Source organism: Anolis carolinensis, unplaced genomic scaffold (genome assembly GCF_035594765.1).
Source record: "Anolis carolinensis isolate JA03-04 unplaced genomic scaffold, rAnoCar3.1.pri scaffold_11, whole genome shotgun sequence".
Lineage (NCBI taxonomy): Eukaryota > Metazoa > Chordata > Lepidosauria > Squamata > Dactyloidae > Anolis > Anolis carolinensis.
In genome coordinates, this window is record NW_026943822.1 from 19,282,330 (window position 1) to 19,303,763 (window position 21,434).

A 21,434-nucleotide genomic window follows, 5' to 3' on the forward strand; every position below is an offset into this window, starting at 1 on the left:
TTGTGGCTGAATTTTCCCTACTAAAAAGAAACGTTATTTCTTATCAAGGGCTGTAAAAAAAAACCCAATCCAAAACGCACACTGTGAATAAGAAACTCAGGCGTGAAGCATCTGGGCAAATTCCCACTGGACTGTGCTTTATTTCAGTCTAAGCAGAATATCATTAACTACAGAGCTACAGAGCTACAGAGATAACAATGTCCATTCGTCTTTCTTTATTATACTACAAGAAATCATAAGAAGGAATCAGTCAAAAGAATTGTAAATCCACTGGAATGCCAAAACTGCCGCCCTGTCTTTGGGAGGCACAGTGTTCCTTTTGGAATGACGGAAACAGAAAGCCCATTCGGGGAAGGCAAGTGGCAGGGCGAGAAGGGTTCGTGGGGCAAAGGGAAGAAATGCTGGGTGGTGATGGACCTTGTCCTTCCTGCCAAGGACCTAGGTGAGCAATGAGTCCCATCTCTGGCCAGGACAGGTGGAAAAGCCTTCTATGGGGACGAGGCTTTGCATGGAGAACCAACAGGGAGTCAACAATCGCTTTTGTCCGTATAACTTCTGCCACAAATCTCTTTTGGATTTTTGGTCTCAAGCCCAACTCTTCACTGGACGTTCCACTTCTTGCTGGGCAATACTTACCTACCTCTTGATAACTTCCTATTTGCCCTATTCGTTTAATATTGGCGAGGCACATAATGACATTTTTAGCAACTTGGCGAAATCACCTATTTTAACTTGCGGTGGAAATGGAAGAGAGGCTGGATGGCCATCTGTCGGGGGTGCTTTGAATGCGATTTTCCTGCTTCTTGGACTGGATGGCCCATGAGGTCTCTTCCAACTCTACTATTCTATGATTCTATGAGAGTCTGATTTGTGTTGTCGGAGGCTTTCATGGCCAGAATCACTGGGTTGCTGTGAGTTTTCCAGACTGTATAGCAATGTTCCAGAAGCATTCTTTCCTGACGTTTCGCCTACATCTATGGCAGGCATCCTCAGAGGTAAGGAGGTATTTTGGAGACTAGTCACATGGGGTTGAAACAGACTTTAACCATATGTTTTATATTTTACATTTACATTTATATCCTGCTCTTCTCACCCCAAAGGGGACTCAGAGCAACTTACAAATCAAATGTACATCTATATATATAAAAGAGTAATGGCATCACGGCGACCGACAAAACAACAAAACTACAGGCCCCCCGACCTCGAAATTTGACAACACAACCCATCATCCTCTAGGTTGATATAACAAAAAGAAAAGAAAAATAAAGTCCTAATTAGAGGGAGAGGAATAATTGCTTTTATCCAATTGCTGCCAGTTAGAAGGCTAAGCTCCTCCAACTTGGTCTCCTAGCAACCCAATAAAAAATAATAAAAAACACTAAAAAAAATTAAAAACACTAAAAGATTAATACAATAAAATACTATAATAACAGAAAATAACTAAAAATAATGCAAGAAAATAATAAAATATAATAAATAAAAAGATAACTTACAATAAAATTAATTAAAAAATACCAATAACATCAAATAAAAATTACACAACAATTTTTAACCAATACCACCACCACTTTGCCACAGCAACGCGTGGCCAGGCTCAGCTAGTACAATATATAGGAGCCCCGGTGGCGAAGTGCGTTAAAGCGCTGAGCTTCTGAATTTGTAGACTGAAAGGTCCCAGGTTCAAATCCTGGGAGCGGCTTGAGCACCCGCTGTTAGCTCCAGCTCCTGCCAACCTAGCAGTTCGAAAACATGCAAATGTGAGTAGATCAATAGGTACCGCTCCGGCGGGAAGGTAACGGCGCTCCATGCAGTCATGCCTATGGCCACATGACCTTGGAGGTGTCTACGGACAATGCCGGCTCTTCAGCTTAGAAATGGAGATGAGCACCAACCCCCAGAGTCAGACAAGACTGGACATAACGTCAGGGGAAACCTTTACCTTGATATTTTTATATTGTTTTAAGTGTTGTAATTGGATTTTATTCATTGCTATGTTTTAACTATCGAATTGTTGCCAATTGTGTATGCCGCCCTGAGTCCCTTTGGGTGAGAAGGGCGGGATATAAATGTTGTAAATAATAAATAATAAATAATTGATATATTTGTGGCATGTTCAAGGTGCGAGAGAGAACACTTGTCTGTTTAGGGCAGGTGTGAATGTTTCAATTGGCCACCTTGACTGGCATTGAATAGTCACAGAAATGCTGAACCACTCTTAACAACTACCACGTCAGACTCTGCAGAGTGAAAGGTAAAGGTTTTCCCCTGCCATTAAGTCTGGGGGTTGCTGCTCATCTCCATTTCTAAGCCAAAGAGCCGGCGTTGTCCATAGACACCTCCAGGGTCATGTGGCCACTGGCGTGACTGCATGGAGCACTGTTACCTTCCTGCCGGAGTGGTATCTATTAATCTACTCACATTTGCATGTTTGCAAACTGCTAGGTTGGCAGAAGCTGGGGCTAACAGTGTGAGCTCACCCCGCTCCCTGGATACGAATCAGCTCAAAGAAGCCACTGAAATCCACAAACATGTGGACAATTTCAACAGAAAGGAAGAAACCATGAAAATGAACAAAATCTGGCTATCAGTATTTTTTTTAAAAAACCTCTAAAATCAGGACACTCTGAAAACAGAGGAATTCCAGACATGAATCAATCAGGGCCAGCTAACACCTCCCAACAAAGTATTGCCCAGGCAGTAAGCAGTCAGACCTTGAAGCTGAAAGGCCATTCAATGCTCATCAAGGTGGCCAATTGAAACATTCACGCTTGCCTTGAACAGACAATACCCTGAACATTCCACAGATATATAAACCCCACTTGCCGAGTTTCCAACAGACCTCACAACCTCCGAGGATGCCTGCCATAGATGTGGGTGAAACGTCAGGAAAGAATGCTTCCGAAATGTGGCCATACAGCCTAGAAAACTCATATCAACCCAGAGTCTGATTTAATATTTAAAGAATATTTTTTTTGCAGTGAAGGAAACCACTATCTGTGCGACTGTTCTACACGCATGGATGCAATAAGCTTTCAAAAGTCACCTGTTGGGCACAAGATGTTGGCATCTGGGCTCTTCTTCCTTGTGCCATTTGGCACCATTGTAGTCGAAGCGTTCTCCCTTTCCGATGGCCCATGATCAGGACACGTCCTGCCATTTGTACATGCCTGTCTGCATATTTGATTCTTTCAACACAAACCCTAGATTTGGCCACCAAGAAAAAGAGCTTGGTCATGTTTGGCATATCAGACGAGATGAGACCAGCTCAGAGTCCATCGGTTTGGAGGCCAAGAAAGTTGTTGAGCTAAAATTGGTTCTTTTGGACTCTCATTACACTCTTGGAAACAGTAAGAAAATTAAAATGATCAATAGCAGTCTCCATGTTGAGGTGGAGAAGCAGGACGGCAATGATCAAGGGTGGTCTCCATGTTGTGTGACTCCAACTTTGATAGAAGCGGGATGGAAAAGCCATGGTTAATTGCAATATTTCTGAATTAGTAGAAGCTTTGACCGGATGGTTTCCTCTCTGGCTGGTCCGGAGCCTTTTCATCTACAAGAAATGTGGCCAGTGAGATGACCACTGCCCCAAAGCCATAGGAACCCACACGTAGAATGGCTTTTGGAGGCCTCTGGAATGCATTTTTAGAAAAACAACACAAACAAACAGAACTAGGCAGGCACAGTCCATATCTGCATCAGGAGTTGGCATCTGGATTTTGACCATTTCCTCGTCTAGGGCTGAGCTGAGCCGGATGATCAAATCCGAAACCTCAGAACGGGGGAGACGTCCGTCATAAGCGGTGAAGCGAAGGCACTCTTGCTCCTGTGGCCCTCTTTTGAACCATACATCCCAGTATACATAGCATTACCATCCCAGAGCCCATTGCTGCCTTTTCAAATTACAGTAGAGTCTCGCTTATCCAACATTCTGTATTATCCAACGCAATCTGCTTCCTGCCTGGACCCACAACTGTTTCTCTCGGCAGGCCAACATGCCCAATAACAACACAAGCGCAGCCACGCTCCCAAACAAGTGGCAGACTTGGTATAAAACATGATGTTTTGGTGCTTAATTTGGAAAATCATAACATAATTTGACATTTAATAGGCTCCTTAGGTTAAAAAGTTTTCCCCTGATGTTAAGTCCAGTCGTGTCCGACTCTAGGGGTTGGTGCTCATCTCCATTTCTAAGCTGAAGAGCCGGCGTTGTCCCTAGACACCTCCAAGGTCATGTGGCCAAAGGCATGACTGCATGGAGCGCCGTACCTATTGATCTACTCACATTGGCATGTTTTCGAATTGCTAGGTTGGCAGAAGCTGGAGCTAACAGTGGACGCTCACTCCGCTCTCTGGGTTTGAACCTGGGACATTTCGTTCTGCAAGTTCAGCAGCTCAGCGCTTCACCTCCAAGGTCATGTGGCCGGCATGACTGCATGGAGCGCCGTACCTATTGATCTACTCACACTGGCATGTTTTTGAATTGCTAGGTTGGCAGAAGCTGGAGCTAACAGTGGATGCTCACTTCGCTCTCTGGGTTTGAACCTGGGACATTTCTGCAAGTTCAGCAGCTCAGCGCTTCACCTCCAAGGACTGCATGGAGCGCCGTACCTATTGATCTACTCACATTGGCATGTTTTCGAACTGCTAGGTTGGCAGGAGCTAGGTTGGCTCACGCCGCTCCCGGGGATTGAACCTGGGACCTTTCAGTCTCCAGCTCAGTGCTTTAACACACTTCACCACCGGGGCTCCTAATTCCTCCTTATTATCCAACATTTTCACTTATCAAACGTTCTACCGGCCCATTTACATTGGATAAGCAAGACTCTGCTGTACTTGTAAGCGGTGGGTCTGACTCCAGCAGGTCCAATACCCCGAAATAAAAACGTTGTGGCTCCCTTTCCACCACCCACCATGCAATCCCATCCCAACAACTTACAAAACCGTTTTGTTTCAGATTTTCTCCTACAGAAAGCATTGTATAAACAGGACAAGGCAGGATACTCAAGATATTTCATGCCCAACATGACGGATGGGTGTCTCAGATGGGGAACAGTCACCTCTTTCTCCCCGCTCCACCCACCCACCCACCCAGGTTTCTTCTTTGGAACCGCAAATGACAAAGAAACCGCGAACGACAAAGAAACACCCAAGCCAGTTCGGAGTGATGGCGTGTGAGGAAGGGCGGGACGGGTCTGCTTATGACATCAGAGGTAGCTTTGCAAATAAGAACTCTCCTACCATCTCCAACCCGTGCGTTCCCTTCGAAGGTAGCAAATAGACTATGGTAGCAAAAAGGTAGTAGCCCTTAGAGAGATGGCAGTTGCTTTGTAGCCGATTGTGCTCTGAGGAAGCCGTGGGTCGCGATGGGAGCAGCAGCCAATGGACAGCAGGGTGGACATGGTTGAGCGAAGGCAGTTGGGGAGATGCATCAAAGGGTTGGGGACAACCTGGAAGCCTCTCTGCAGACATCTGGACCACAACACCCATCACCCCCAGCTTAGGGATGATTGGGTGCTATGGTCAGAGGTCCCAGAAGGCCCACAACCCACCTCAATCCCTACTGTGTCCCTCCTCTTGTATAGCTCATGCCATGCAAGTAGGGCAAATGCAATCCTTGAACCGAGGTGGACTTCCATTCCTACGTCCTGCTGAGAACTTCAGTCCTATCATCCTTGGCCTCGTTCCTTCTAAACTGGAAAGGAATGTCATCTGTGGGCTTTTCAAAATGGACTTTTCAGTTAAGGCTAAAGCTCCAACCCTTTCATCTTGACAAGGTTATGGAGACGTTAAGATCAGAAGTTTCCCCCATCCTTTCCCTTGGTTGTTATTAAGGAGCTGGGCCCTTCTGAGGCATCATTTCTTATGGATGTCAATCAATAGGGCAATCCATCCTTTCTTTCTCTTTCTACCCTGCTCTTCTCCTTCTGCTCTCCTTTGACACTGAGATCCCCAGACACTCCACTTTTACGATATGAGGTTGAAGACCAGCCATGGTCCTCCTCAACTCATGAGAAACAGAACTTGAGAAAGGAGCATTTGGTGGTCATCATCCAGACCTTCTCAGCCAATGGCCCCAATAGCCATGTTGGGTGGGAAGATGTGGAAAGTTGGTAGTTATCCCTCCACAGTTGTAAGGGTTGGGGTGCAGGACCTTTATGTCAATGTAAAGAACTAAAAAAGCCACCATTTTTAACCCCTCTAGGAATAACTAGGCCTTGCAGTACATCTCTATGGTCAACTTAATCCAAACGTTGCACTGAAGGACCTAGAAATACCGAGACATATGTTCTCCTTAGGAATTTCTTGGTTCTCCTGTGCATCAGATTCTGGTCAATTGTCACATAGTCTCTCTAGAGAAGTACTTCCCAACCGGTGGTCCGTGGACCACCAGTGGTCCACAAGAACTAAAATATGGTCCGTGGCCTCACCGTTACTACTACAGATAACAACACAGCCCAACCAAAAATATCTCTTTCTTGGTGTCTTTGTTTTTAAGACAGTTCCTGGGGTTATTTGGGGTGCTGATTTAGAAAATTGCATTGGATAGATCAGTGGTTCCCAAACTTATTTGGCCTACCGCCCTCTTTCCAGAAAAAATATTACTCAGCGTCCCCTGGAAATTATTTTTTTAACCTTTTTAATGGCAATTAAACAGAAAGATATATGTATTAATGTATTTATTGGATTATTCTAATTGCTATGTTTTATTTTTGTACTGTATACCGGCATTGAATTTGCCAGATTGTGAGCCGCCCTGAGTCCCTTCGGGTGAGAAGGGCGGCATAGAAATGATGGAAATAAATACGTAAATAAATATTAATGCATATGGCAAATGAACCTGTGGCATCACCGCCCCCCTGGATTGCTGCAGCGCCCACCAGGGGGCGGTAGCGCCCACTTTGGGAATCTCTGGGATAGATGATATCCGCTCTAGACTATTAAATACGGTTTTCTTTGGGCGAGCAGATGGCGACCACTGGATGGCATATGCTCTGTATTAGAAACTAGACTTGATGTGGTCTATCCAATGCAGTTTTCTGAATCAGCACCTCAAATAACCAAGGTAAAGGTTTTCCCCTGACATTAAGTCTAGTTGTGTCTGACTCTGGGGGTTGGTGCTCATCTCCATTTCTAAGCCAAAGAGCCGGCGTTGTCCGTAGACACCTCCAAGATCATATGGCCGGCGTGACTGCATGGAGCGCTGGAGTGATACATATTGATCTACTCACATTTACATGTTTTCGAACTGCTAGATTGGCAGAAGCTGGGGCTAACGGTTGGTGTTCACTTGGCTCCCCGGATTTGAACCACCGACCTTTCGGTCAGCAAATTCAGCAGCTCAGTAGTTTAACCCACTGCGCCACCGGGGGCTCCTCAAATAACCAAACCAAATCTAAAATTGTAACCCTTTTGGTACTAATTTTGGAGCGTGGTCCCTGGTCAAAAAAGATTCCTAGAGAGATCATATTAATAATCATATCTCTAAAATAATCTATACTTTCTGTGCCGAAGAAGTCCTGAACTGCCAGGATTCTTGTATATCTAGGATCATCCAGATTTTCAAGCCCCTTCCCCTCTTCTTCAGGACCTACAGATTTCACATTACATACTCCCCAGCCCATGTTTACACCTCGACAAGCCCTCATGTCTCAAGAGCCGAACCCAACTTCCTTCACTCCACTTCAGTTGCCCCAACATCTTCTTGAGATTCAGGAGGAGAGACACATTGACATTGGCGGAAATTGCCTTTTTTGGATCCTGAGCAATGGGGAATGATAATGATAAATACACACAAATGTCTATACTAGACAATGTCGAAGAGATAAGCAAACACTATAAAGGTTCAAAACATAAAAAGAGATGTGTCATGTAAAGGCCACAGAAATAGTCAGGCCTCTCTGAGTATAGAGCTATCTTCTTTCTATGTAAAAAAGATAAGCAAATACTATAAAGGTTCAAAACATAAAATGCACTATGTAATTTAAAGCATCATGTACACACATTATTACCTGAGATTTAACAACAATAATGAAAATAATAAGTATAGTCAACTGTTGTAATCCATAGTAGTATCTTCCAGACTGTAATGTTTAAAGGAAACTGTAATTATCAAGGCTTAAATGTGGACCAAAGTCAAAACATATCAAGTAGTCTCCACTATTTAAACAGTTTCTGAAGACTCCAATTGGATTTGGCAACCAACATAATATAAACACATTCAACCTTTGCAAAATAATATTGGTAATATATCTTTTAAGACTTCACAGGTATTGAAAAGCTTATTCTAGAAAAAACCTTGACCAAACGTTCTTTTGATTCTTTGAGATCCTGTGTCGATGACATCAAGTGTATAGAATATCTCTTGAAATTACAGTCTATTGGAAGTAAGTTCCGTTTCTCAAGAGTAAGATCCCAAGTCTGGGGAACAAACTATGTATTGATGTTGATTCAGAGTAGTTGTCAAAAAGAGCCGTTTATAGCTCCCCAGCTAGGAGAACACAATGCTGTTTCTAAGTAGCCGGCTGTAGATTGCATTTTATGTTTTGAACCTTTATAGTATTTGCTTATCTTTTTTACATAGAAAAGAAGATAGCTCTATACTCAGAGAGGCCTGACTATTTCTGTGGCCTTTACATGACACATCTCTTTTTATGTTTTGAACCTTTATAGTGTTTGCTTATCTCTTCGACAATGGGGAATGATGACAGCAGGGTGCGAGATCAAAGCCAGTTCCTAGCAAATGGCAAAAAAGGGGAAAATCTCTGCAAAAACACAACGAGGGAAATGGACACCCACAACAGGACATCTAAGTGAGATGGTCTTGGTCTGGCTGGCAGCCTTGCAAGAGAAAGGCAACGGTATAAGTCAAGAAATTGCCTTGTACCAAATCATAGGAAACTGAGACTCCCGGGTAGGTTAAAAAAGCCATGACTTGGCTTGTGCACCACTTTCCACACTTGCGAAGACGTGGCTAGCTGCACCTACTCCTGACCACGTCCACATGGGCCTCTGCTTGGACTGGTTGTCCTAAAGCATGTCGTCCCCTCAACCCAACGTCTCTTCTTTCCTTGCCAAGAATTGTAAGTTGAGCTCAGCTCCTCTCTCCCTATTCTGCCATCTCCGTAACTCCCGTATAGGTCTCTGTATGTATGCAGCTTTCCCTCCCTTGCATATATATATATCATATATGCATATATATGTGTGTGTGTGTGTGTGTATGTGTGCGCACATGCTTTTCTCTTTCTTTTTTTGTCTTAAAAAAGTCACTTTCACAAGGTCACTAAAGTCGATTGTCTTTTTTTTCTCCGTTTTGTTTTTTAGGTTTCGTTTGTTTCAAAGAGAGGGCTTCTTCTATGTTAAATGCTAACCACTCTACAAAAAGCATCCTGTTCTAAACCGCTAGGAAATGTTAACAATGAAGCAGAATTTTAAAAGAAAGGGAAAGGAGAAAAAGAAGAAGAAGAAATAATCCAGTGGCCAAGCGACCGCATTAGGGAATGTAGACCATGAAGGAGAACAGGACAGTTCCCGCTCCTCCATGTACCTTGACTTTCTGTCACATTTATTTGGCACTTTCTCTAATCCTGTTTCTCTTGGCTCTTCCTTGCCTTCTCTCGGACCTCCTTCTCCCCATCCGATCCCTGAAAGTAAGTCTCAAGTTTGGCTAAAATCACACCTGTGCAATGAGAGACACGGATCCAGGTCTGTTATGAATCTATGTTGTCGAAGGCTTGCATGGGCTGTCTGGCCATATTCCAGAAGCATTCTCTCCTGACGTTTCGCCCACATCTATGGCAGGCCTCCTCGGAGGTTGTGAGGTCTGTTGGAAACTCGGCAAGTGGGGTTTATATATTTGTGGAATAATGTCCAGGGTGGGAGAAAGTACTCTTGTCTGTTTGAGGCAAGTGTGAATGGTGCAATTGGCCAGCTTGATTAGCATTGAATGGCTTTGCAGCTTCAAAGCTTGGCTGCTTCCTGCCTGGTGGGATACTTTGTTGGGAGGTGTTACATTTGCAACATTCACACTTGTCTCAGACAAGAGCCTAGTTTCCAACAAACTTCACAACGTCTGAGGATGCCAACCATAGATGTGGGCGAAATGACAGGAGAGAATGCTTCTGGAACATGGCCATACAGCCCACCATAATTTTGCACTGGAGATTTCAATGCCTGATGCAATCGTTTTGCATTAGAGATTTCAGTGGCTAATGCAATAATTTTGCATTGGATATTTTAGTGGCCAATGCAATAATTTTCAAGTGGAAATTTCAGTATCTGATGCAATAATTTTGCATTGGAGATTTCAGTGGCTAATGCAATAATTTTGCACTGGATATTTCAGTGGCCGATGCAATAATTTTGAAGAGGAAATTTCAGTATCTGATGCAATAATTTTGCATTGGAGATTTCAGTGGCTAATGCAATAATGTTGCATTGAATATTTCAGTGGCCGATGCAATAATTTTGAAGTGGAAATTTCAGTATCTGATGCAATAATTTTGCATTGGAGATTTTAGTGGCTAATGCAATAATTTTGCACTGGATATTTCAGTGGCCGATGCAATAATTTTCAAGTGGAAATTTCAGTATCTGATGCAATAATTTTGCATTGGAGATTTCAGTGGCTAATGCAATAATTTTGCACTGGATATTTCAGTGGCCGATGCAATAATTTTGAAGAGGAAATTTCAGTATCTGATGCAATAATTTTGCATTGGAGATTTCAGTGGCTAATGCAATAATGTTGCATTGAATATTTCAGTGGCTGATGCAATAATTTTGAAGTGGAAATTTCAGTATCTAATGCAATAATTTTGCATTGGAGATTTCAGTGGCTAATGCAATAATTTTGCACTGGATATTTCAGTGGCCGATGCAATAATTTTGAAGTGGAAATTTCAGTATCTGATGCAATAATTTTGCATTGGAGATTTCAGTGGCTAATGCAATAATGTTGCATTGAATATTTCAGTGGCTGATGCAATAATTTTGAAGTGGAAATTTCAGTATCTGATGCAATAATTTTGCATTCGAGATTTCCGTGGCTAATGCAATAATGTTGCATTGGATATTTCAGTGGCCGATGCAATAATTTTGAAGAGGAAATTTCAGTATCTGATGCAATAATTTTGCATTAGAGATTTCAGTGGCTAATGCAATAATTTTGCATTGGCTATTTTAGTGGCTAATGCAATAATTTTGCACTGGATATTTCAGTGGCCGATGCAATAATTTTGAAGTGGAAATTTCAGTATCTGATGCAATAATTTTGCATTGGCGAGTTCAGTGGCCGATGCAATCATTTTGCACATCCTTACAGAGATATAGCCACTCTGCACAACTTACACCCCTGTAAGGGTGAAAATGGGACTGGGCATTAATTTTGAATATATTTTGGACCGATCCTGAAGACTAAGGAGGTTGCATCACTATGCATGCTTACCTAGAAATGTGTCTCTTTTTACACCGGTGGATGTGGACTTTCAGCACACGGGAGAAGCAGATCAGGGACTGCAAATAGAAAAAAATCTCTCTATTAAACGTCCTCCCTCCACATCCCAATTTCATAACAAAATTTTTGGAAAGCCAAGAGGAGGAAAGAGCCGATCCCAAGATTTCCTCTCCCTCCCCTGAAAACACCCAATTTTCTCCCCGCGTTTCCACCCGACGGCGTTCAATGCGGTCAACAGGCCACGGGCATTGGCTACACTGCTCACAAAGCAACATCTGCTCGTTGCGTACTTGCGTCTGCTTCTCTTGGAGACAACTTGCAGCTTTGACATGAAGCTTCCCTCCCCCGCACCCCCCCGTTTGCGTATTTTTTTTAAAACTTCTTTTGAGTTTCTTTTTTTCAACCTTTTGTTTTTGTTTTTTAAATTAATTCATTTATATATATATATATATATTTATATATTTTAAAAAAGCAATAGTCCTTTGGTCCCTAAACTCTAAGGAATGATATGACTTTGAAAGAAGTTAATCCCATCTCCTCAGACAAAGTGGGGTCGAGAAAGCCCCAGCCGCCCAATCTGTGGGATATAGATATATAGACCTATTTATATATATATCTTCTGTTAAGTTCAACATCCTTTTAGCAATCGATTTTTTTCCCCTTTCTTATTCCAAACTGATGCGGAAAAACAAAACAAAACACCCACCTCTTTTGACCCCTTTTGAAAACAACAAAAGTGTTACCCAGGTGTAACAACACATAGGCCTGGTCCAAACCCACCGGCTTTGGTTTAGATCTATTTGGCCTCCCTCTTCCGAAATCGAGCATCGGACAAGTGCTTCAGAGAGAGATTGGTCCCAACAGCAGGCTTCGCGCCTGCAACCATTCTTCTCACAAAAATCCCACTCCTTTTGCCAGGAGGGATTTTTCTTTAGCTTTGTTTACAAAATAAAAAGAGCAGAAGTCTTCTTCAGCGGCCTCTTCCTTGTCACCGTCGTGAAGTTTTGCGTTGGGCAAACGTCAACGCCGCTTTCCCTCGTGTCCGATGTGGTCGCCGCAGCTCTCCTCGCTTTCTCTCGCTTCCGAAAAGAGACAACTCCCACCCCCTCCCAACCGATGTGAAGACTCCAAAGACAAAAAAAGGAATTTTTTTTTTTTAAAAAGAAGAAGAAGGAAATCGCAACCAAACTGGCTCCCTGGATTCGCCAGCGTCTCTCTCTCTCTTTCTCTCCTTCTCTGACTCTTCTGCTTCCACTTTCTCCTCGTCCGTGATATGTTGCAAAGAAAGAGAGTTACAAGTCTGGATACGGCAAATGGGACAAGGGGAATACTCTTCATACGCCGCACGGCATCCCATCTGCAAGATACAACGGGGATGTTAAGACGGGATGAGGAGCATCACCAAAATCAAGACCAAAATATGACTTGGCCTAGTTAGCCAGTTTCTCAGCCAAGTCGGTCTCGACCTCTAGAGTTCCCCAAGAGTTTTGTTGGCAAAAATACAAATTAAAATTTCAGCTGTATTATTATTATTATTATTATTATTATTATTATTATTATTATTATTATTATTTCACTTCTACTCCACCCTTCTCACCCATCAGGGGGCTCAGGGTGGCTTATTGAGTCCTCTTGGGGAGATAGAGTGGAATACAAATAAAGTATTATTATTATTATTACTTTATTATGTCACAGCAAACAAGATAGATATGCTGGATTTCGTATCATAAAATCACAAGTCGAACACTTCCCAAATGTCTAGGACTGTGTGATGTATTTTCGGATGATGCGCGCAGATCCCAGTAGGGTGGCCTTTTGCAGTTGGCAGATCGTAATTTTGTCAATGTCTATTGTTTCCAAATTCTGGCTGAGATCTTTTGGCACGGCACCCAATGTGCCGATAACCACCGGGACCACCTGCACTGGTTTCTGCCAGAATGTTATTATTATTATTATTATGAATAATAATACTTTATTTGTATTCCACTCTATCTCCAAAAGGTCCCAGGTTCAAATCCCGGGAGCGGAATGAGCGCCCGCTATTAGCCCCAGCTCCTGCCAACCTAGCAGTTTGAAAACATGCAAATGTGAGTAGATCAATAGGTACTGCTCCGGCGGGGAGGTAACAGCGCTCCATGCAGTCATGCCAGGGGCCACATGACCTGGAGATGTCTATGGACAACGCCGGCTCTTTGGCTTAGAAATGGAGATGAGCACCAACTCCCAGAGTCAGTCACGACTCTATTGATCTACCTATTGATCTACTCACATTTGCATGTTTTCGAACTCATAGGCTGGCAGAAGCTGGAGCTAACAGCGGGCGCTCACTCCGCTCCCCGGATTCGAACCTGCGACCTTTCGGTCTGCAAGTTCAGCAGCTCAGCTCCTTGTATATATATATGCTGTATATTTTACCCCACTATTCCAAATTGCATCAGACATTGGAACTTGTGTATTCTACTGGCATAACTTTATATATTTTTTCCGTGTCAGGAGCGACTTGAGAAACTGCAAGTTGCTTCTGGTGTGAGAGAATTGGCTGTCTGCAAGGATGTTGCCCAGGGGATATCTGGGTGTTTTACAATCCTGTGGAAGGCTTCTCTCATGTCCCCGCATGGGAAGCTGGAGCTGACAGATGGGAGCGCTCCCTGGATTCGAACCGCCGACCTTTCGGTCAGCAGTCCTGCTGGCACAAGGGTTTAACCGATTGCTATAACTCAAAGGAATCAATTCGCTTCCTCAAATGAAAAGTCATCTTTGACTTTTTAACAACTTTAACAACTCTCAGAATCCCATAGCCTTGAACCATGGTAATTCAAGTGGTGTCAAACTGCAGTCATTCTACAGTGTAGATGCGTCCCAAGTCTTCAACCCAGAAATTGGTCCTGGGTACTATTAGAAATTGCCCACTCCTGCTTAAGCAGTGCAGTGATATACAGGCTCATAAATAAGCTGGAAACCAAAACAACGGGTAGGTCAATGTTGCTGTTGGCTGCAGCCAGAGGCGGTTCAACCGTTAGACGAGGTATGTGGCTGCTATATATTTATTATTTAAACTATGTGTATATATATATATATATATATATATATATATATATATATATGTGTGTGTGTGTGTGTGTGTGTGTGTGTGTGTGTGTGTGTGTATATCTGTAGAATGTCCAGGGTAGGAAAAAGAACTCTTGTCTGTTGGAGGCAAATGTGAATGTTGCAATTGGCCAGCTTGATTAGCATTTAATGGCCTTGCAGATTCAAAGCCTGGCTGCTTCCTCCCTGGGGGCATCCTTGGTTGAGAGGTTTTAGCTGGCCCTGATTGTTTCTTGTCTGGATTTCCCCTGTTTTTTATTTTTTTTATTTTTCAGTGATTGGTTTTGGGGGGGGGGGGCGCCAACATTCGGTTCGCTTACACTTGAAAATTACCTTGGGCCGGCTCTGGCTGCAGTGCTCACAATCCACACTCAGTGGCTATGTGGATGAAGGCTGATGGGCATAGCAGTCTCCAAATACCTTGCTACTGGTTTTGGGAAGTGGGCTTCTTAAGGATGTTCCTGTTGGAATTCAATCCCATGCTACCCAATCTTTTCCGGCCACAACACTTCACGCTCTGCTTGCTGTGAGCTGAATGCTCAACTATAAGTATCCCGTTTGTATTTTTGGATGCTCTGCTATATTTCTGGAGAGTTTTCCCTAACAGTTCCAACCCACTTCCCTCCGCTATGAGGATGAGACAGTCAATATAAAGGGCACACACATCATTGTCACACATCACAACAGAAAGGAAAAAAAGAAGAAGAAATAGAAGAAGATACAAAGAAGGACAAAGTGGAGTTCATGGGCTCAGAAAATCCACAACTAGTAAAAGACTGACCAATCAGCACTCCAAAAAACTATCCACCATGAGCATCAATATGGCACTGCACAACCGCCAGAGAGAGAAAGGAGGAAGAGGAGGAAAAGGAGGAGGGAAGGTGGAGTCATCAAAATAAAGTGGAGATATATAGATATAAATATATATATATAGAAAGATCAACGTCAAGTTCATGCAACAAGGTTACAACCGGCCACATGGCGTCATCGAAAAGGACGATGACAACATGAGTTGAAGTCACTTACAGTTTCGGACAATTTGGGAGGGAGAGCTTTTGTTTGGGCCTCCCATAACAGCTAGAGGTTTGCTAGGCAACTTGGGGGTCATCCTTGGAGCTATGAGTGGCCTGGTCGGGTTTAGAGACACGGAAGTGGAACGGGTTGGAGGGAAGAAAAAAAAATATAAAGAAAAAGAAATGAATCGGTTGGATGGAGTTGCCGGCTTGGCGGTTATTCCGGTTGGCACAGGACACATTGGCTGCTATGGGAGAGGAGCCCACCCAAGGCAGGTGGGTTTATTTTATCATCTGAGACTGAAACGCAAAAGTGCTCCTTCCCTTATCCCAAGGGGTGGAAAATAAAAGAAAACACAGTCATAAACTAATGGCTAATATTCTGCTGCCTTTCCATGATGTGAATATTTGTGGTCCAATAGTAGCACATGTTTGCATTACCTACCTGGTATCTTTAGGCCATTTCGCTTCTGTGTCAGCTGTCAGCATGCCGGCACAGAAGTGATGTTAGAGACGGTATTCAACTCCTCTCCCCGTCTTCCACTAACTACAGCAATGCTTTGATTTGATTTTTTTTACAGTACATTTTGTGATGAAGTCCAAGAAGGTTCATTGGACACTATTGGGTTGGGCTGTCACAGTGGAAACTCTGATATGTCGCACTGGATCCTTTGAAAAGCTATGGATACTTGAACAACACCACATCCTTAAACTTGGAAACACATATTGTGTTGTTGAAGGCTTTCATGGCCAGCATCACTGGGTTTCTGAGAGTTTTCTGGCCATGTCCCAGACGCATTCCCTCCTGATGTTTTGCCACATTTATGGCAAATTTATATTGTTTTTAGGCATCAAATAGCTGCCGATATGTAAAGCCCCCTTGAGTCCCCTTTGAGGTGGAGAAAGGTGGGATAGAAATATCGTAAATAAATACATAAATATATAAACTTGTCCACAGCTGCATGGGAGTGTGATGTCCCCAAGACCCTCGGGCCATGACCTTGTATTCATTGCAGACCAAAGCGATGAGGATATGGGGTTTTTGCCAAATCAGCAAGATTCTGTTCCCTTCCAGATGCTCCCTGTTGACAATTCAAGCCCGAAGCTCATTACAAAAGCCCTTGAAACTGAGCCTGTTCCCAGCGGTTCCCCTCCCTTTGAAAGGAAGCTGTTTTGGGAAACAAGTCGCTTGGAGAAGGCTAATTTACGGAGAAGCGCGAGATTAGCAGCCAGAGAAACCTCTGACTAACCCGTTTCCCTTGAGAGTTTCCAGGGAGGCTCACACCTGGCGGAGATGTTGTCTCTAGCCAGTTTTTCCCTTGGGAAAAGTGTTGGACACCTGTTTTGAAGGAAGATTTGAAGTCCCTTAAAAGTTCTGTGCGCTGGCTAGCCAGCGCGGTGTCAACGTGTCAGTTGGAGGATTAACGTCACCTCTAGTTTCTTGTGGCGCTCTACTCTCGAGTAGATAGGGCACTGCGCCTCGCCTTCTAGTCAAGGCTGGACCACGTTTGGATCCACTCTCTTCAGTCTTGCCTTGCCTTGAACTCCGTTGCTTGGACTAGCTTCCTGAGACTCTTGCAAAAGACCTGGATTATTCCCCACTCAAACTGCTTGGAAGTTTGAGTGTGTTTCGGTTAATTGGATTATCATCTTTAAACTCTAATACTGGACATTGGACTATATAATACTGGACTATATTTGACCTTTCCCAGAAGGTCTATTGTTGGACTATATATTCTGCTTATTTTTGTTCTATTTCTTCAATTCTTTAATAAAGATATTAGATTGTTTATTGGCTTGGTGTCTGGTTTCCAGTGCTCATGCAGCCTAGAGTATCACAGGGAGTTCTTTCTCCCACCCTGGACATTATTCCACAGATATATAAACCCCACTTGCCTCGTTTCCAACAGACTTCACAACTTCCGAGGATGCCTGCCACAGATGTGGGTGAAACGTTAGGAGAGAATGCTTCTGGAACATGGCCATACAGGCTAGAAAACTCACAGAAACCTTTCCCATATTGCTTGCTACCTTTGACTACGTTGGTAGAATAAGGAGGTTTGAAATGAAATGAAGGGGGTTGCTGGGTGAATAGGAGGGAAGGGTCCAGCGAGGTGGCCCGATTGTGTTCCTATACATCATACATACACACGGAGACATATATACATGTGTGTATATCATCTCTCACACAGACAGATATTCCTTTGCTTGGACTCTACCTGGGCCATCCATCCCCTCCTGTGTCTTCTTACCTGTTTTCAGAGCCAAAGTGAACAGGGGTCAGTAGGGTCTGTTGGCATCTTTTGGCCGCTTTAGTTGGACTTTTAGCCTCTTCATGCCGATCTGGAAGCCGTTCATGGCCTGAATGGCTGCCTGAGCACTAGTTGGATTGTCAAAACTGACGAAACCTGGAGACAAGGGAAAGCGGAGACAAGGGCAAGAAAGGGAAAGCCATTGTTTAGTAGAGGAACCATCGTGGGATCGCTGTTTCATTGCAACCATTTCATTGGAGGTAGCTCTTCCTAGACTTCGAATCCGAATCCGGAGATCAGAGTGAGCTCCCGCCAGGAGACATTTGATAGTGTCTCCTGGAAGACAATGAAAATGATACTAGACAAATTTGGATTCAGAGAAAAATGTAGGAACTTAATTGATAAATTATATTAAAAAATTATGCTCAAATTATATTCAAAAATTATGCTCAAATTAAGGTGAATGATGGTTTAACAGGGAAAATAAATATAACACGAGGCACAAGGCGGGGATGTCCCCTTTCCCCAATTTTATCTGCGATTGTAATGGAACTATTGGCTAATGTAATAAGAGAAGAGAGTAGTATAAAAGAAATAGGAATAAAAGAGAAATATAAAATAAATCTGTTTGCAGATGATACCCTTTTCTCAATGGAACAGCCAATAAAATGATGGGAGAAAATAGAGGCTCATTTAGATTTATAACAAGTTTACAAATTAATTGGAACAAATCAGAAATGATGATATTTAACAATCAGGAAGAAGAGATTAAAAAAAATAAAACAAGAGTGAGCTCCTGTGGTTAGCCCCAGCTTCTGCCAACCTAGCAGGGGGTTGGCGCTCATCTCCATTTCTAAGCCGAAGAGCCGGCATTGTCCGTAGACACCTCCAAGGTCATGTGGCTGGCATGACTGCATGGAGCGCCGTTACCTTCCCGCCGGAGCGGTACCTATTGATCTACTCACATTTGTATGTTTTCAAACTGCTAGGTTGGCAGAAGCTGGAGCTAACAGTGGGAGCTCACTCCACTCCCCAGATTCAAACCACCGACCTATAAACTATAAACCCAAGATTTTATCATTATAGTTTTTTGTATGTGATTTTATGACCTGTTTTTATTGTTGTTGTTGATTCATTCATTTTATTGCTTTGTTTTTATATTGTTGATGTTCAGGCTTGGCCCCAAGTAAGCTGCCCCGAGTCCCTTCGGGAAGATGGGGCGGGGTATAATAATAATAATAATAATAATAATAATAATAATAATAATTATTATTATTATTATTATTATTATTATTATTATTATTATTATTATTATTATTATTATAAATATAGACAGTGGAACTCCAGAAGGGCTGAAGCAGAACATATAAATATTATTTTTTTGGGCACAACACCTTTCCGAATCCTCCAGCCAGTTCTGGTATCTATAAGTAAAGGTAAAGATGTTAAGTCTAGGTGTGTCCGACTCTTGGTGCTCATCTCCATTTCTTTTCTTTTTTCTTCCTCCAATTTGTTTTTTTATTAAATAGGTTTTATTGAAGTTTCAAATAAAGTTTACAGCGAAAGTGTGAAAACAAAGATGGTTTTTAGGGGAAAAGGTGAGGGAAGTAGATAGAAACGGAGAGAAAAAAATAGGGGAGAGGGAAAACCAACCAAAAACCGTGAACAAGAACAATCACCCGAAAAAGGGGAAGAAAGAGGGAAAAAACCAAAAAAACAACAACAAAAAAACCAAAAAAACAAAAACAAAAACAATATATATATAACAAACCAAAACTACAAATAGAACAAATATTAAAAGAATTGACTTCCATCTCTTACACAGATACTTTACAGCTTCTTGCATTTGATCTATTTCCACTAGAAATTCATTTAAATTAACATTTTCATTTGCTTTTCTCTTAGAATTTTTTTTATCAAATCCCAATTTGTTTGCCTTTTTGGTATGCCATTATTATTTTTTAGTAGATACGTCAATTTGTCCATATTCATAACTTCCAACACCTTATTTAACCAGCAGCTTAGCTCAGGGGTTTCTTTCTTTTTCCAGTATTTGGCATATATCATTCTTGCCGCAGTGATGAGGTAGTTGAACAGAATTTCTTTATTTTTGTCTTTTTCAATATTAAGCATCCCTAAAAGGAAGTACTTTGGGTCCAGCTCTACTTTAATTTGCAACATCTCTTGTATTTTTTGGTGGATTTCCTTCCAGTAATTCCTTGCCTTTTTGCAGGTCCACCAACAGTGGAAAAACGTTCCCACCTGGTCGTCACATTTCCAGCATTTAGTTTGATCAATTTTGAGGGGTCAAATACCAGCGATAAAACATTTTAATCAAATTTTCTTTTAATTCTATTGCATATGCTCTGCTCTGGGCATGGCCCCATGTTAGCCGCCCCGAGTCCCCGTTGGGGAGATGGTGGCGGGGTATAAATAAAGTTTTATTATTATATTATTATTATTATATGTAGTTTTTAATTTCTAAGCCGAAGAGCCGGCGTTGTCTGTAGACACCTCCAAGGTCATGTGGCTGGCATGACTGCATGGAGCGCTGCTACCTTCTCGCTGGAGTGGTACCTATTGATCTACTCACATTTGCATGTTTTCGAACTGCTAGGTTGGCAGAAGCTGGGGCTAACAGCAGGAGCTCATTCCGCTCCCAGTCCGCAAGTTCAGCAGTTCAGTGCTGGTATCTATATATATATTTTAAAAATTGACATTTAAATGTCCTGTTGGTAAGAGAAGCGAGCGCGTTGGCTACTTACCAAAGCATTTACTTTGGTTGGTGGCACGGTCGACAAAGACTTTGGCAGAGATGACGTTGCCAAAAGGCAAGAACATCTGCATGAGCTCTGCGTCCCCAAACTCCTGGGGCAGGTGATAAATGAAGAGGTTACAGCCTTCAGGACCTGGGAAACAGCCACAAACATGCACATACGGGAGGAAGGGAGGAAAAAAGGACAGGCATTATCTGCCGGGATGAACAAACCTCTCCGAAATGTTTGCAAAGGGAGAATGGAAGCTATTTTGCAGCAAAATCCAGGCATCCCATATTTGTTTGCATGATGCCTTGTATCTATATCTTCACTTATTTAGCAGCCACCCCATATATCTTTAAAAATACTTTGTAACTCTCCTTTCTTAAAAATATTATCAGATACAAACTATCCTCTTTTGGTAAACATCATTAAAAACAACAACAAATTGCCAAAGAACCCAATTCCCCATGACACAGCTTGAGGAAATATCTAATCAAGCACGGAAATTATATTACACGAGATCAAATCTTGCAAGTCATAATAGATTCATTAAAATACAATCCCAGATATAGAATTGGTTATTTGTACTGCGGTATGTTGGAATACGTCAGGAGAGAGAAACCTCACTAGAATAACAATGGATTGCTGTGAGTTTTCCAGGCTCTATAGCTATGTTCCAGAAGCATTCTCTCCTGATGTTTCGCCCACATCTATGGCAGGCATCCTCAGAGGTTGTGAGGTCTGTTGGAAACTAAGAAAGTGGGGTTCATATATCTGTGGAATAATGTCCAGGATGGGATGAAAGAACTCTTGTCTGTTGGAGTGAAGTGTGAATGTTGCAATTGGCTAGCTTGATTAGCATTGAATAGCC

At 42.6% G+C, this 21,434-nt stretch overlaps 1 protein-coding gene across 11 annotated transcripts in view; it reads right to left on the reverse strand.

Annotated features, from left to right (window-relative positions):
* Nucleotides 1-115: 115 nt before the first annotated feature.
* celf6 (CUGBP Elav-like family member 6) overlaps nucleotides 116-21,434 on the reverse strand; it is a 166,506-nt gene continuing 145,187 nt past the window's right edge. For 10 of the 11 annotated variants that reach the window (XM_062963380.1, XM_062963382.1, XM_062963385.1 and 7 more), the window contains 3 exons: nucleotides 20,570-20,713; nucleotides 17,805-17,960; nucleotides 116-12,809 (listed from right to left, as the gene is read on the reverse strand). In XM_062963380.1, coding sequence (XP_062819450.1) covers nucleotides 17,833-17,960; nucleotides 20,570-20,713 — 272 coding nt within the window. In that variant the 3' untranslated portion in view covers nucleotides 116-12,809; nucleotides 17,805-17,832. Of the gene's footprint in view, nucleotides 12,810-15,565; nucleotides 15,667-17,804; nucleotides 17,961-20,569; nucleotides 20,714-21,434 lie in introns of all 11 variants that reach the window. The other variant, XR_010000941.1, reaches the window with a different exon arrangement.